This window comes from Stegastes partitus, unplaced genomic scaffold (genome assembly GCF_000690725.1).
Source record: "Stegastes partitus isolate 25-593 unplaced genomic scaffold, Stegastes_partitus-1.0.2 Scaffold840, whole genome shotgun sequence".
NCBI classification, from domain to species: domain Eukaryota; kingdom Metazoa; phylum Chordata; class Actinopteri; family Pomacentridae; genus Stegastes; species Stegastes partitus.
Window position 1 is genome coordinate 111,340 of NW_007578571.1, and position 17,531 is coordinate 128,870.

Sequence of the window (17,531 nt, forward strand, 5' to 3'; positions counted from 1 at the left end):
AAGATTTTTTTGCAGATAATGTTAGTGTGAAGTCCCACCTTTTAGATGGTATGCTCAGCTTTTTGAAGCATGCTTGGGCACCGGAGATATTTTGGCCTAAACTTTGGGTATTTTAACAGTTTTCACTGTTGGGTGAGAGAGGCGGTCTTGGCTGACATGATTTGTGTGATGGAACTCGTCATAGGAGAACGAAACATTGACAATAGATTGTCCTTGGGTAGGATAACATTCACTGAAAATATGAAAAGATTTGGTTGAATTCTTACAGCAGTAGAGCTTTATACTTCTGACCATTTTTTTGGGCGATTTTTGGTCATTTTTGCCAAAAAAAACAAAACAAGGAGGGGTGGTGAAATCCCCCAGTTTGACCAAATTTCTTTGAACTTAGACTGAAGTAGTTTTGGGTGGACCCCTTTAAACTGGCAAAGTTTGATTGAAATCGGTGAGATGGCTTGTGCCACCCCCGCCTGGTCCTATCGTGGATGCACTCTTAAAGCGTTAGACATCATCTGTGGGTAAAAGGGGGCGGACTATATTTATAACAACACATTGTCATTATATGAGGCTACTAACACTGCTACAGCATTTTCGACACACACATATATATATATTGACCTCCGTAAACTGCCTTGGTTATTGTTTACAATGAAGTTGTTATGGCAGCTCATTTTTACAGTTTATTTTTACACCTTTATCAACTGATCTGCCATTTCCACACTCCCCATTGGGTTCTATTTTCTACTTAATTCTGTTTCAGGCATTTCTCCTATAAGTTTTCTAGCTTGACTTTCTCCGTTCAGTCCTTATGCTTGTCCTCATTACTGGGGATGTCATATATATTTGACCACAAGTAGGATTTTGGGGACATTTTATCACAACTATGCTGTACTAAGAAAAGCCATCTGTAAGTAGGGTTCACAATTTAATGCAGTAATGTTGAATTGAACTGTACATATTTCTGAGTCAATCTGAGGAATGTAATTGGGGTTTTCACTGTTTTGTACAGTAATAAAGTAAAAAGGCTTTTAGTTCACAATACTGAGATGCAACAACTTCTCACATCAGACAAGATCAGGCAGTATTGTTAATTTCCTTTATTTATTTTTTATGTGAACATGCCAGTTGTTGTTTTGTGTTTGATCATTCAGAATTTAGTGTTGATTTTAACAAAATACACAAAAGCCTTACAGTGACTGTGTTTACTTGATGGGCAGAATATTAGTGATAGAAAATTAAAATAATTATTATTGAAAACTAGAGTTTAGATCAATCTTGCCAACAGCAGCATGTTCAAGCAGCCATATTGCCTACATTTTAAGGTCTTATATTTATCCTCAGTTTCATAATGCATGTTTGTACTTAGTTTTTAATGGTTAGACAATTGTTTATAATTTGTTGTGATTTATGCACATATGCTAACAAAACATTCTTAATCACATAGTTTGCTTCCTTGGGCAAATGTCATTCATATAACTGCTTGTTCAAAGGTGTAGAGATGGTCCTCTACACTTATTCACAGCTGGAGAAGTGTTTAGATCCTTTAAATAGAAGTTACAAGACTGCAATGTAAATATGCTGTCCTGTATAAATAAACACAATAACATCAAAGTACATTTTAAGCACCTGAAGGGATCACTTTGCAGAATGAACCACTTCAGAAAACTACATTATTGGATTATAATTGATTCATTAATGTGTGCGTCACAATCAGAGGATTTCCAGTGAAGTGTCGTTATCAGGTAATTAAAAAGGTAAATGTCTGCTTTAAAAAGATTTAATTTAAAAAGTAACATGGACTTTTTCTACAGAACAGAGCAAGGAGCCAGACAACCGTTCATTTTTGTGATTTTATTGTGTTTTCTTAGAAAAACAGCTTTTTTAATCAAAGAGACCGAAGCCCATGTCGTCGTCGGACTCCTCGGACTCTTCCTTCTTCTCCTCTTTCTTCTCCTCCTCCTTGGCTGTAGAGGTAAACAAGATATGGTTAAAATCAATGATGTAGGTTACGCTATCAAACACACACATCAAGGATTGTGTTTAAGACTTTAAAACATGTAGAAAGTCTGTAAGTTGTACCACTGCATCACAACCACAACCTGACCACCACTAAACTAAGGATGGCGGATTGCAATCTGAGACTTTATGGATATTACTGTTATGGATATGCAATTGTAGTGTTGCTGAATGTTAAGCTTGTCTAAACTTTCAAACTTAAACCACTATTTGTCCAGTTACCTGGGGCGTCACCAGCAGAGGCAGCAGCAGCAGCGGGGGCTCCAGCTGGGGCTCCACCACCGGCTCCAACGTTGGAGATCAGGCTGCCGATGTCGATGCTGGACAGAGCCTACAGGACGACAACATCCACAGGTCAGTGACATCATTCACACATCCTGGCCTTGTTCTGCTGAGTTCTACACAAGCCTGGATAACTAAGACATAACACCAACTCTACTGTTTTATACAGGATTTGGACAGTTTACATTGAGCACACCTGAATACTAATTTTAGAAATCCCACACAACAGTCAAATCCTCCACACAAATCATTCACAAAGTCTTGACTCATGTTCCGCCAGTGTTCTGACATTTTCATTTTGATGGTCACTAAGCTTCAGCATCACTCTTGCGATTGCTCACATTCACAAAGTCAGGCAGGTGCAGTTTAAAAAGTTCAATTACTGACTTATAGTGCACTTTAAAATATCTGATTGTGAACAGCCCATTACAAGTTGTACAAAATATTCAATGTCTAATTAAACACTCAACATTTTCATCTTTCTGCTGCACTGCTCATGTGCAATAACTACACTGTCCTCATGTGCAATATTACAATGTATTTTTAATTTATTGCTGTGCATAATCTATTGTTCTTACATGACACTTATATGGACACTTGTACCGTACTACCTCTGCAGCAACACTCACCCCGTTGCTGGCAGCAGACCTGCCACTGCACACAATCTGCTGCTTTCACCCACCCCCGTTTTTTGTGGATTTTTTCTTTCTCTTGCTCATTTCTAATGTGTTGCTCTTTGCCCACCTAATTGCCCCTCGGGGATAAATAACGTTTTTTTCTGATTCTGATTTGATGAACACGGTAATATATACAACCAGAAAATCTTCCTGTTTGAAGCCACTTTCAATATTGTACATAGTTCACATTTCTGTAGTTCCAACTGAACCTCAAACTTATCAGAACCCTCAGACATTAAGACCCAAACACACACAAAAAAAAACAGGAGCTGCTCGTCAGCAGAACTCTGATTGTATGTGATGGGAAATCTGCTCTGCCAAAAAATCAGGTTTTCACAGAAGTCCTGATTAAGTCTCAGCAGCACCTCTCACCAAGTTGCACAAACAACTCTTTTCTAGATCATCATTGCACAACATGTATAATAAATTAATCAAAGTCTCACCTTGGCAAACAGACTTGGCCAGAAGGGCTCCACGGTGACTCCGGCGGCCTTGATCAGGGCATTCAGCTTGTCCTCCTACAGAGACAGAAACGAGGATTAGTATAAAGAAATCAATGTTTTCCCACTTACAGCCAGAGCTGACTCCTACAATGGCTTAATGCATAACATCAGTACAACAATACAGAAACTTCTATCTTCTTTTATTGCTTGCTGGTAGATGATGCCATAAAGTACGCTAATTTAACACAGGACATAATCTATTCCACTACAGCTATTCTAACTACTCTTAAAATTTGAGCTGGATGATTTCAACAGCCAATAAATTAAACAATAACCAACTACTGATCGGTTTATTGCTGACCAGAATGATGACTTGTTGCTGATGGTGGGTAATTCATTGCCAAGATACTAGATCAGGGTTTCTACTCATGAGGCTGTTTTAGCTGCATCCACGTGTGGCCACCTGTCAGACAACCGACTATGATGTGATGATGTCTTAAAGCTTGTTTACACTCAGCATTACAGTAAACTACCGCACTTAGCATAGTGATGACTTTACTGTAAATGTGGGACTTGTGTAGCATTTACTTTTCACTAGCTTACGTTAGCTAGCACTTGTCAATAAGAGCATGACCTACGTAAACCTGGAACTTTCGCAGCATAAGTTTGAGACACACAGCGACTCACAACACACCCTGCTACACTTTGTTTATATAAAGTATGAGAGTCACAACAGTCACCAGAGCTGTCCAGGAACGTGGCCTAACGTTAGCAACAAACATGGCGCCATTTTAGCCGGTACATGGGGCAGTTTGGGCAAACGCACACCTAAATTCATGGTTTAAAGAACACATTTATACCGCAGCTCATCAGTGGAAGCCTTACTATCCCCGTTTTGTGATTCAGGCCGTTCACGGATATACACAACAGTTTCCGTGGAGGGCTATAAGCTGAGCTGACGGGAGGTAAACCGGGGCACTTACGGTGACGGTGACTTCATCGTCGTGGAGGATCAGAGCGGAGTAAATGCAGGCGAGCTCGGACACGGAGGCCATTTTAGATGTTAGATTTTAGGTTTTTAGCGTTGGATGCCTAAATTTGAGGGTGCTAGTCGCCGGATTGCGGGCCTTAGCTTCGGATGAAGAACCAAGCACTTTAGGCACGTTAGCTTCCGAGAGCGGAAAAGGGAGGGGGGAGGGCGGGAGCTTAGAATATATAGTACGTCAGGCTTGCGTGCCTCTGACGTCATTACGCAGAAAACGTATGGTCGTATTTTACTCACTACTCTTTCCTCAGGTCGTTATTCCTTGCAAAATTACAGATCTTTTATGATAACAATTATTTTCTGTTTTTTCTTTGTACGTTTCAATACTTTTCTGATGAGGTTCTTTACTTGTAAATCCATATAAAATTATAATTTGTTAGAGTATATTCTATGCTTTTTTTGAATATTCTTATATCATTAATCATTTTGTGCACTTGCTATTGTGATAAAACATCTTCCCTTGTGGATCATTAAAGTTTATCTAAGTCTACGTATATATTACCATGGGTTCTTAATGTACTGCTTAAATAAAGTAGTATTTTATGTAATATCTTAGGATCCTTATCATAATATTTAAACCTGTTAGATATATTTGCACTGCCAATCTTATTTCTCTGTTGGAAAACACCTTGGCTCAGTGGCCCTTGTCTTAAATGTGCTACATAAGTAATTTGACTCTGCATTTGTGCATTTTGGTTCCTGCAGCTCCTGTGATTTAAAAGAAAAAAGAGAAAACTGTACACTGCAAACAACATGTTAAGTCAGTCATTTTTATTTCATCTCAATCAAAAACACAAACTTTACAACAAGTAAAACCATTTCAAGGCAAATTTCTGGCAAATCTATCCTGGCTTCATTTACTCAGGAACAGAAAACCTGCGCTGTATCTTTGTACACAGATCTAATATATCCTGATACCTGAACATGAAGAAGACTGAAGTAGAGTGTTTCTAATTTAAAAATGCATAACATTAGCAAAGAAATCAAAATGTGAAGTTGTAAATCCAGATGTAGTAATACTCTTGTCTTAGCATTGCTATTCCCCCCACAATGTCAGTGTCTATTTAAAAACATCAGATGGATCATTTATGGTGAACATACAAACATTCTCACATTTGGCACTAACATTTTTTCTTGGCCCTGATATGTAAGAAATACTCAGACAGGTAAAACTAGAAAACTAGAATGGATGGAAAAGACAGTACAGTTGTATCCAGTTGTCTTACAGTGTAATAAAATCAGTTTCATTTAACATCAGACGGAGCAGGAAAAACACACAGTTCAACTTCACACATCCTGGAATGTTCAGGCAATTCATATCGTCTCCGTGGCCCAAAAAATTAAAAAAAAAAAAAAAATCACATTCTTCACATTCCTTCTCTGCCTCTAATGCAGCCGAAGATTCTCTAATGATGCTGCCATCACCGTGGCAACTAATTAGAACCTTGTACCATTACATGCTTCAACAGTAAAATTCTTTAAAGTGATGTTTTTAATGTCTGACTCCTCTGTTACGTCTGAAGTTCCCCTTGCCTTGGTTGCAACTGCATTAGTTTGTAAGCATGTTATATACAGTGTATTCGAGCAGCATCGTTCTGGAGTTTGTCCCAGACCTGACATATGCCAACTTTTACAACACGATAATTTCAGATTAAAATTTTGAAATATCTACACATTGATACTTTCTGACAGCCCTTTTAGTGAGAAATCTTTAAACGCAATTAGCATAATTTCATATAATTTCTGGAAAAGTGTATTTAACTGAGCTATAAAACGTCCACTCATGTTTCTGTACCGCCGACCTTTGCCTAATGCAGCTTTCATGTCATATTGAGTTGCTTTGATTACCAGTTTCTGACTTGTAAATAGCTTTCACTTCAGCACCTAAGCTATAATTACGAATGGATGTTTTTGACAGCTCTGACATATCAAACCTAGTGCTTATGGAATAATATGGAAGTACTTGAAAAAGCGAACAAGCAGGGAGGCTTCACATTTTGCTGAAGTCCCTTGTTCAAGGTTAGGTAAACCCAAATTGAAAAGATATAATGCCATTTTAGACGAAACACGCGATCTGTGTAGCCGTGCTGTCACATTTTGAGTTTACATGAAAGCTAACTTTGTAGTCATCCTGGTTGCGGTATCTGGCAGGTTTACAACAAGCAGCTGGATTATGTAGCCTCGATGAATAAAGCCCCTCAGATGAGCAAAGCAGCTCTACAATGCCTACATATACTGCATCAGTTTCTCAAAGCAGACTGAACCAGTCTCTTATCAAAATGTCAGTGAAAGGAAATTTGTAAATGTAAAAACCTTTAAAAATGATAAAAACGCGTTTCTGACAGGGCAATTAAAATCCAGACAGTACAGCTTTTACAATGGTTCTCAAGAGGTGGCTTCAGCTTTAACTGTGAATCCCTGCCAGTGTAATAAATCACATTTTACTCCGGCAGTTTGTCACAACAAAGTCAGTATTTGCAGACATCCAAGTTAGAAACTAAAAACAAAAGTCTGTGATATTAAAGGATGGACTCGTTCCAACAAACATGACTGGGTGTTTTGTTTTGTTTTTTTTAAAAAGGAAGAGTAGAATTTATGGCAGAAAAGCTGCCACCAATATCTACTTTAGTGAAGCTACTGTAGTCATCGGTGTAGTCTGTCATACCAGAAGTGAGCAACGTCTGATCTATTCTCAGGCCATGAGGAGGTGTTCACACTAATCACACACACAATTTTTCCTGGTTGCTGTGTCAGTTTAAAAGGGTCACAGATGTAGCTTATTGATCCTCGTGTCCCATCACACACAGCAAAACATCAAATACCTCTCCAGGCTGCAAAAGACAGATAAGCAGATGTTGCCCTTTCAACACTTGGTGACAAGGTGAAACAGTCAGGAGAAGGTTAATGCAGCTGGTCCATTTACAACTAACTGACCCAAAATAAAAACTGTTTCCACAAGACTGGCAAACTCAGGTCAGGTGATACCAGTGGAAACAAGACAATACCCACAGAGTCCAGATCGTGGAAGCCCATCTGTCCTTTCTAGTCTCTGTGAGTCTTCCCTTTGGGTTTTTCATCATAACAAACTCCATATTCGTTTACTCTCGTTTTGTCCACTGGGTAGAGCCTGAAGGGGAGAAGAGGCAGAGTTTTAGGTTAGAAAACGGTTTTGTTGGTGATTCAGTAATGTGTGTGGTGTGTATGAGGTGTGTCTGCGCGTACCATCTCTGGTAAAGGTAAATGAGAAACACCACATCGTCTCGGAAGCAGGCCAGTCTGTGAGACGTTGGCATGGTGATGATGAAGGCAAACACATCGTCGATGAAGGTATTGAACGCCTGGTAACAGTCGATCAGTGTCAATTACTGTTCTTCAGCTGCACTCATCACTGATGAAGATATTCACTACTTGAAATAATCAAATCAAGTAATGAATGAACAAAAGATGTGCTCTCACCTTATACATGAAGGCCTTCCAGGGCAGGTGGGCCACAGATTTCAGCTTTCAAATGAAGAATAGGGCAGAATGTGTTACTGGGATGTTTATATGATGAAGAACAAAAATCTAATGGAATGCTAGGTATATTTTTTCTCGACTCTTTACTCAATTCCTGAACATTTCTTCTGCTAATGAGGACACTTGCCTAGTTTCCCTCTAACTGGTCTTTTTGTCTTTGAGATAATACTGACCTTGTAGTTGACAAACAGCTGAGGAAGCATAAAGAGGAACCCAAAGGCATATACACCTGCAATAGAGAGGATAGAATGAGAGCTCATTAAGAATGCAAAAAGAAAGAAACTAAATGTATAAACGGGTGGCAAATGTGAGTAAAAGGAAAAACCTGGACCCCGACAGTTATGGGAGTACAGTGGCTCTGTTATGCTGTGGGGAGCATTATGCTAACAAGGTTTGGGTCCACTTGTCCCCTTAGAGGGAAGAGCTATAGGTCACAAGGGGTCTCTGAACGGTTTAATGAGTGTGAAAATGAGGTAAATCGTATGCTGTGGCCTTCACCTGCTTTAACCTCTCTCTATCACTATCATTAAAACACCAAATGACAGAGGATTTTTTAAACAACGGTGTTCAATCTCGGAGAATCAATGCTGAGATGCATTAAAGCGGTTGCACAAGGTGGCCCAGCACTTTACTAAGAAGCAGTTGAGTTAATCCGTCACCCGTCTCCATTAGCAAAAAAGTGTTTGGTGTTGAGAGTATAAAAGAGCTTACCGTTGACCAAACTGTTGATCAGCCACGAGTACCAACTGAAACAGAAAACAGTCAAGTTAAGCAACAACTTCTCAGCATCACAATATTTGCAATAATTTAATCCACACAGAATCCTACCTCTTATATCGCAGGAATATCAGAGCGTACACCGCTCCTCCAATACACAGCGGGTAGAGGAGGTACGACAGATACTTCATGGCCTACAAAGAGGCCAAAGAATGGAACGATTAGCTTTTCTACTGACTTTATACCATATGATTAGAAATTGTAGAAAACATTTTTGAATTATATTTGATTCTGTGTGTGTGTGATCCTCTTACCAGAGTGTCATATTCTTCTGTTCTCCTCTCTGATTCATCTAATTTTCCAAACTGTTTCACAAAAAAAAAACAACACATGAACACTCTGAATACATGTTTTCACATTTTGTAGAACTGTCAATGATCATTAGAATGGCCTAATTTAGCATTTCCAATTAAAATGTGTACGAGTTTTCTATTACAGATGTGTAATAGTAACTACACTGCTGCATGGAAATATGTGCTGTCTTAATTTTGACCAATATGACTATCGCTCCTTTATCTGCAGGGAGTTTTGTCAACTCACAGCAATTTGGGACAAAAAAAAAGAAGACAGCCTGCAGACTGAAAGCCAAAATGTCAATTAATTTAGTATTACAGTGTTGTGCTATATGGGATTTGTTTAAACTGAGCAAGTAAACACATGGCAGATCAAGAGGAAAAGATTATACTTATAAACACATGTACACCTACAAGGAATGTTGGTTTGCCTCCTTTCCAGAAAACCTGAATCTTAAAGGCCTTCTTCACTTTCCACACCTGCAACAAACACATTAACACATATGATAGTTTCAACATACTGTTGGTGGATTTGTCAGCGTGTCTGTGTGTGTATATGCTGAGTGAACGTGCACTTACTTCAATGATCGAGCCGATCCCAGCAGGTATGAGGACAAGCAGGCTCGTCTGCTCATCAAACAGATATAGGAAAATCACGATGGTACTGAAGCATCGCCACAGCACTGAAAGAAAGGACGTACAAACACAAAATGTGATGCAGTAACGGCTCTGCCAAAGTTAGCGACTCTGATGACCGACCGTTTGGTTCACATTACGACCAGATTTTCTCGAGATAGCACTTAATGTCCCACAGTGTGAAAACCTTTCCGTAATTTTCCACAGTTTTGGTGCATTTGCAATTTGCAGGGTCATGCTGTTTGACCGCATGTCCACCCTGATGTTTTTTAGCTTGTGCTCAACAGATTCATGAATCCAGACTCTCACCGTGCCAGTACTGTTGGTCTGCATGACACAGTAAAAAAGAACCAGAAGAAATTTCAGAAACACACAAGTGCTCTTTGCTTGTACTGTTGCAGGTGACGTATCGCTCAACAGCATTTTCCAGATGTCTAATTCTTGTAAACACACAAGAGCATCCCTTACTCTGTCAGTTTTTTTTAATGTATCTGAGATCATAAAGGTGAGCAGAAGGAAGCAGGATGCAGCATCTGGCCGCCCAGCAGTCGAGAGTCACTGAGTCAGAATACACACAAACACACAGGTGATGCCTGGTTTCTTGTATTCATTTGGTTTACACCGTTTCTATGTAATGTTCTGTACATAGTCTATTTAACTAGTAATCAGAAGTGTATCGTGTGGAATTAAATCACTTGGCGTTCCTAACAGTTCACTGTGTTCTATATATTGAAGAGGTTGATGACATAAAGCAGTGCTGTGAAGTTACAAACCTGCTTTGCTGGACATTCCCACCATGCTTTTCTTCTGCTTCCAGAAGCTGATGTCATTTTTGAAGGCCAGGAAGTCAAAGAGGAGCTGCAGAAAGTGACAGACAAGACATAAGCTACCCTTGAAAGACACGAGGAGGTGAGAGTTTGCATCAGAAAATCAAACCAGCAGAGCACATAACAAACAACCCCTACTTGCTGCCCTACCTGTAGAATTTAAATTTGGGTAATGATTCAGCCTTCAGAATTTTGCTGTCAACCTATCTTTATGTGCTGTTGCAGCACATTCAATAACTCTGCAGTCAGACTCACATGGAAGGCAGCTACGAAGAAGGTCAGAGCCAGGAAGTACAGGTTGGTATCAACAAAGATCCCTTTAATCTCATCAGCATCCTTTTCTGTGAAACCTGCAAAATATAAAGGCAGACACACATAATTAGAGTGAGTGCTTGTGTGTGTGTGGTTGTGTGTGTGTGTGTTTGTGTGTGTGTGAGATTAACACACCAAACTGCTGCAGAGAGTAAACAGCATCTTGCATGTGGATCCAGAATCGAAGCCTCCCCAGAGAGATGGAGTCGTAGGAGATAGTCAGAGGGAGCTCCGTGGAGGTACTGTTGATCTCCTACACACACACACATAAACACACACACACACAAACACACAAACACACCAAAAACTGTTGTCACTTCAAACAGTAACATTTTTCTATTGTGAGCTTCTCAAGTGTGTGTATTCTGCAACACACTATTATATTATGAGATATTGTGATCTCATACACGTTAGCATTTAAATGTGAACTTGGTCGGGGTCACGAGCCCGGATTCATCTAAACAAGTTCAGTAAGAAAATAAAAAGAACAACAGAAGAAAGAGTGCATTTGAACATCTGCCACTGGGACTGGCTGACAGGCAGTTGCAGTGTGTTGCATAATATTTATTTAAAAACGAAAACTTACCACAAGGTCCTTGACCCGGTTGCTGAGCTCGTCGACAAACAGCAGAGGTAGATACACCATCTTCTTCCCATTCTGGAATCTGAAACAGAAAATAAAACAGTTTTACGACGCCTTTTGAACCAAACGTCATGTCTGTGCTGGTGCTCTCTGTAATCTATACAAGTATGACAACAGTAGGACTGCTTTATTCAAAGCCTGAACACATAAGCATCCATTGCGTTTGGTCGTTTTTTTTTGTTGTTTTTTTTACATTTGTCATGTCCAGACTGCTCTCACAGCGACGCGTGTGTTTGTGTATCTTACACTCTGAGGTATCTGTGGACATCACTGGGGAGGTATTCTCTGTCGAACCGGAAGTGGTCGCTGACGATGTTGAGCGTTAGGCGGGAGCGCCAGTGGGAGACTGGATGATCTGACGTAGAAGCGGCTCCACCTCTGGCTCCACTGCCTGCTGCAGGTTTACCATCATGCTGCTTCTTCTGCTGCTGGGCTTCTTCTTTCTGACCCTGTGTGATCATACAGATCATAAAGGAACACAGAAAGAAGAGAATAAACAAATAATTTCAGTAACAACACAGAGACACGATCACTTTTCATTTTCAGCCTCAGTACCTGTGTTTGAGCCTCTCCAGATATCAGAGAGATTTCAGGCGGTTTAGGGACCATGTATGTGGTGAGCTGAGCCACCAAGTGGACCTGTCGTTGATCCTGCCACGGACTGACGCCGGCTTGATGGACAAATATTAGTGCATGTAAGGTTCCATTATTACGGGTTTTCTTAGGAAGGGAGACATTGACTATCCTGGGGAAAGACAGAGAGGAAGAAAGATGGTGTGAGTCAGGATTAAAATTGATATGATAATAACATGTGTAAAGGAAGTTCAAAGACCTGGTTCTTAACACACAGGAAACACTATGAACTATTTAGTTCTGAATCGTGAGTCAGGACTTGACTACATGTTTTGGATAACCCAACCCCCAACACTAAATGTTAGAAAAACAAAAGCACATTGGCATCAGTGGCTCTCCTGCTTGATCATGTGTTACTACACCATAGTACTACAATGTGCTAACTAGCTATGCCTTTGTCCACTAAATGCATTGTTCCTGGATGCCACAGGATAGCCTGGTCTCTTTATTTAAACCTCTAGAGAATCATGAGATGAAGAACAGGTGGACTGATTTTGTTAAAAGCTACACTGATGGAAGCTAAGCATCACCACTAACACCCACCTCTGCACTGACCTTTCCACACTGGGTGATTTTACAAACTTTTAGTGGAACCACTAGAATTTATGGATAATCCACGACTGGTGAATGGGGCCAGATCAACATGTCCTTCCCTGTGGCCTTAATCCTCCCAACCCGCTGACATCTGGTCCCATTATCAGCACTACATGTCCACCAATGAGTGTTAAGCTGCCTCGTGTGCTTATTTTATTATATTGGTAACATCGTCCTCAGCCACAAACTGACCAAAATGTTCCATATCTACAAGATACATTTGTGAATTCACATTGAACCTGCTGTGTTTGGTTAAAACAAATTCAGATCCGTTTGCACAGTTAATATGGTTAATTTGTGCTGGTGTAAAAGCGATCTATCAGCGCTTTTAGCCGACACACCATCATGAATTCAGAACAGAAAAATAAAGAGTTCAATTGCAAAAACAGATAACTCCATCTTCACAAACCTTCAGAAAACCAACTTTTCCATCGTCTACCTGAGACAATCAGTCAAACTTAAGATATCTCTATTTTTGTTATTTCTACTGAGTCAAAACCACTCAACTTCAGTTTGATTGATTTTATCTCAAGCAGACAACAACAAAATATGTTTTCTGAAAATCTACAAAAATGGAGTTATCTGTTTTTGCAAATGAACTCTTCAAATACTGCTCATATTTCCTGACTTTGCAACCCAACTTAATAAATGTGGGGATTTCTTTCACCACTCAAACTTGGCTGGTTGTTAATGTCACATCTTTGTCTGCAAACACTTTTTTTTTTTACCGCTTAACACAGACTTTAAAGCAAAATCATGAAATTACCTCTAAATATCCATGTTGTCAGGATAAAATGTGAAATAATAAATGTCAACGCCACTGTTTTCTATGCTTAAGACACAAATTACATTCTGTTTTCATATCTGGCTGGATAATTAAACCACCAGCAGGCTGAGCATTTTGTTCAGTGTCCTTCAGTGATTTCACAGCTTTGATTTTAATTAAGGCCTGAAGACAGAATCTATTCACTTTCCCAACTATCGTGAAAACTTGTGAGTTCCACTAACCTCTCAAACTTGTTGTTGACATCAAAGTTCTCCTCTTTGTGGATCAGGGTATGGCCTCCTTCTGCATTTGCCTGCAGGGCAGTGTAGATGCTCAACTATTAAACAGAGAGAAAGAGATTTTACAGATATTATTAGTAGTATTCTTTCTAACCTGCAAAGCAACCCATTCATTCATCCATCTATCTGCCTGTCTGCATAACTGACCTGTAGTTTGGGGTTCCCTGCCAGGAAGGGTGTGATGCAGTTGTCACCTTTGGGGTTGTCGCAGGGTTTGGTGTACACGATCCCGTACATCACCCAGCAGGTGTGGAGCACGTAGACCACAAAAACCCCGACAATCAGGGTGGTGAACGACGTTTTAAAAAACATGATGCTGGCGTTGCGTCTCCTTCAGCTAGCTGAGCAGCAGGGCCATATGTCTGGGAGGGAGCCGTCACAGATGCAGGGTTAGTTTGACATAGGAAACTGCAATGATTGCCATGTCAAAATCAATCATTTCTCTTCATTCAATTACTTATTTCGGCTTGGGCTTAGAGTACAAAAAGCACAAACATGTTTTTTTGTGCGTTTGTGTCGAAGAGACAGTTTTCCAGCCTGTCAATGAGTTCAGGATACGGCTGGTCAAGAACACTTGCCAGAACTTGCTCTTCCAGTTTTGTGATCATTACACTACCGAGAAAGGCAAGGTGTCACATTTTGGCAGGACTTCAATGGCAGGTAATACAATACCTGACACTGGTAGAAATTACATTTACACAGATTTTTGCAGCTGCTATTCCTAAGTAGTAGACATATTGTGACCACTTTAGAGAATTACTGGAATAGCTGTTGCACCTTCCTACCACTGATTCATTCATCTGGCAAGCCAGAGGCAATCTGAAACCCTTTAAATAACTCAAACTCAGTGACACATGCCTTAAAGTTGTCCATATGGCTGCATCTGTGAGGTTTTGCAATCCACCATCAAAGCATGTGATTTCGCAGGTTTCATGACATCTGCTGTCTAAACTCCTTGCGCACAGTGTCAGAGTTGCCATTTATAACACGTTATCTTTTTCCTCAAACGCTAAGGCATATAATTAAAGTAAAATTCAGACGTTAACGCTGAACATTACCGGTGTTTTTGATGTGGCAGGCTGTCGGTGACAGGACACTCTCAGCTGGATCATTGGCTGCCCATCCGTCCATTCACTTTACCGATCCCGCCAGCCGGATTCAGCGCGACAACATCGTTTCTTCAACACCGTCCACTGTGTTCGGATGAAGACATCTGCCGTCGACTCGGCTGGGCTTTCCTTTCCAGTGAAAACAACCCAGGTATGTCCCAAAATTGTGAGCTGGAACAGTGAGCTGGATCTATATTTCCGCCATTCGTTTCCTGGTTGCTTGCTTGGACGAGATTTGAGGGAGAAGTAACGCGAGACTTACGGAGCACTTGTGGAGTATAGTTGAAGTAAAAAGCGATTTAGCTCGAAAAAATTGCCAATATTATCTATGAATATTTATCATATTACGTGGAAACTTTTATAAAAAGAAGAACTGAAAGACAAAGTTATTATCCACATGAACAAAACACTACTTTGCTAGTAATTATGCACGCTTACATTGATACGATTTTTATAACTGATAAGACAGTCAAATAATGCGACGTGTTAGGTTTATGGGATTAATATCCACTTGTTAGCCTAATTACCCAATTTTCTAATCATGTCTATTCATAATGGATGCTTATTTGTCCATAAAGAATAGCTGCCGTGACCCGGATTCGAACCGGGGTTGCTGCGGCCACAACGCAGAGTACTAACCACTATACGATCACGGCTGGCCACCCGCTCGGATGACTGCACCGCTGCTCCACATCACGGTGAGTCTGATGTAGTAACGTAATTCCGCATGATAATGAAACTTGAAATCGAAATATCGCTCCTAAAAAATGAAATATTGCACATTGGAATACACTTCAATACAAAGGCTTTAGTGTCATATCCAGCAATAACAAGTTATAGGTGCAATGAAATTTCTAGTTCTCTGTGTCACTGCCTATTTCTGTGATTAAATTTACAGAATAAATTCCTTCAAACACAGTCACCACTCGCATCTCCTTATCCATACTGAGGAACCAAAACAACTGTATAAAAGAAGCATGTGCAATATCTTTCTGTTCATATGACCTTAGGTAACTTGACACTGACATATTGTACATGAAAATAAAATATAGCACATGATATTAAAATTGATATTGCACAAACTGTTGAGACAATAACATTGCAGCTGACATGCAGTGTTCAGCATCCAATGTTTCTGCTGTCAGTCCTGCAGAAGCAGAGGGAGTTATACGGTTTGATTGCCACTGGTAGAAAAGACCTCCTGTGGCGTTCTGTGCTGCACCTCGGTGGTCTCAGTCTACGGCTGAAGATGCTCTGAAGTGACACCAGTGTGGTTGCAGGGGATGAGAGGCGTTGTCCAGGATACTGAGTAGTTTCCTCAGCATCCTCTTCTCTGACAACTTCACCAAAAAAACTCTAGCTTTGCCCCATTCGGAAGCACTTTTCTGCCTCAGAGACATGTTCTGATATTTTTTACACATGATGTCAAACACTTGGAGACGTAGTTAATTGCAATAATGGAGAAATTTGTTCTACACAAGACGAAAGGTGTTAAAAAGATGTTCACACATTGAACAAAAGTATAAATGCAGCTTGTAAATGGTCTTGTTTTCTGACTTAGAGAAAAGGTTAAAATACTCTTTGCTAATTCTCCACACAAAAGTTTTTGAGCTTTTCAGCTGGTGACATTTTCTTGACCATTAAGTTAATTCACACTCTAGTCAGATGTTGCTTTAAAGGACAATGATTAGATAGTGCGACCAGTGACTATTAAAGGCCTCCTACAAATGCAGCTTTCTTCAAATGACACAATGCCACAGATGTTGGCTGCTGGATGCTGGCATGTCAGTTAACCAGGCATAGAATGAATGGCCACAGCTCTACCATTCGTCGTCTAAAAAATAATTTTAGGCAAAATGGGATGAGAGACTGGATTCACAGCTTTGGTTGAACATGTCCAACAGTGTGACCCTGTAGCCTCAAAATGTCCACAAACTTAACTGAGCCGTTCAGGTACAGTGGAACAACTGATTGAATTAAATTGCTGTCAGGTGGATTTACCCAGTAATCCTCTAAAAGTATAGACAGTAAATAAACAGATCAATGTAAACACTTCTTTTTGAACACATTTCTAGCCACGTCGGGAGAGTAGCAAACACACCACTCATTCCTCTCATTTTTTTTTTTCTAAGCAGGGTTGGTGAGGAATATTTTTGTTAACATCTCTCTGTTTGTGCAGCTGTCACTGTGTCAAAACTGGCTGCCGTGACCCGGATTCGAACCGGGGTTGCTGCGGCCACAACGCAGAGTACTAACCACTATACGATCACGGCTGGCCACCCCTACTGGCGATGTGTTCCAGATCAGAGGTGTCAAAAAGCATAAAATTATTCTCAGAAAATTTTTTTTTACCTCAGAGGAGTTGAAGCACAGTTGCCAGTTTGATATTGGGCCATTACGCTTTGATGATGATTGTAAGAACAGCATGCATGCTGGTATCTATATTAAAGCGAATTAGTGGTGAATCACCCACATGGATTAATCTAACATGAATAATAGCCCAACTTTATGCATGATCAACGATGATGATGATGATACAGAAAAATAGAAATTTCTGTTAATGATACCGTATAGACAGTTTTGTATAGATTCCCCCCATATTTCCCAAATCGTCTTTTCAGGGGAGCTCATGTCATAAGGAGGAGCCACCACTCTACCCTGTAGTT

The 17,531-nt window shown here is 40.1% G+C and overlaps 2 protein-coding genes and 2 non-coding genes across 4 annotated transcripts; all 4 read right to left on the minus strand.

Annotated features, from left to right (window-relative positions):
- Nucleotides 1-1,833: 1,833 nt before the first annotated feature.
- On the minus strand, nt 1,834-4,614 carry rplp1 (ribosomal protein lateral stalk subunit P1). The gene is made up of 4 exons (XM_008292873.1): nt 4,399-4,614; nt 3,416-3,490; nt 2,236-2,344; nt 1,834-1,961 (listed from the first exon to the last, which is right to left on the minus strand). Exons 1-4 carry the CDS (start codon nt 4,468-4,470, stop codon nt 1,879-1,881), a joined length of 339 nt encoding a protein of 112 aa, XP_008291095.1. The 5' UTR covers nt 4,471-4,614; the 3' UTR covers nt 1,834-1,878.
- Nucleotides 4,615-5,210: 596 nt separating this feature from the next.
- Nucleotides 5,211-15,089, minus strand: clptm1l (CLPTM1 like). The gene is made up of 18 exons (XM_008292874.1): nt 14,815-15,089; nt 13,904-14,118; nt 13,700-13,794; nt 12,020-12,209; nt 11,711-11,913; nt 11,408-11,486; nt 10,957-11,074; nt 10,765-10,859; nt 10,456-10,540; nt 9,626-9,729; nt 9,461-9,526; nt 9,008-9,058; nt 8,805-8,887; nt 8,688-8,722; nt 8,150-8,205; nt 7,917-7,961; nt 7,683-7,798; nt 5,211-7,587 (listed from the first exon to the last, which is right to left on the minus strand). Exons 2-18 carry the CDS (start codon nt 14,066-14,068, stop codon nt 7,503-7,505), a joined length of 1,671 nt encoding a protein of 556 aa, XP_008291096.1. The 5' UTR covers nt 14,069-14,118; nt 14,815-15,089; the 3' UTR covers nt 5,211-7,502.
- Nucleotides 15,090-15,449: 360 nt separating this feature from the next.
- trnah-gug (transfer RNA histidine(anticodon GUG)) lies at nt 15,450-15,521 on the minus strand. The gene has a single exon. It is a non-coding gene; the product is annotated as a tRNA-His (tRNA).
- A 1,545-nt stretch (nt 15,522-17,066) lies between these two features.
- On the minus strand, nt 17,067-17,138 carry trnah-gug (transfer RNA histidine(anticodon GUG)). Its single transcript has one exon. It is a non-coding gene; the product is annotated as a tRNA-His (tRNA).
- Nucleotides 17,139-17,531: the final 393 nt, after the last annotated feature.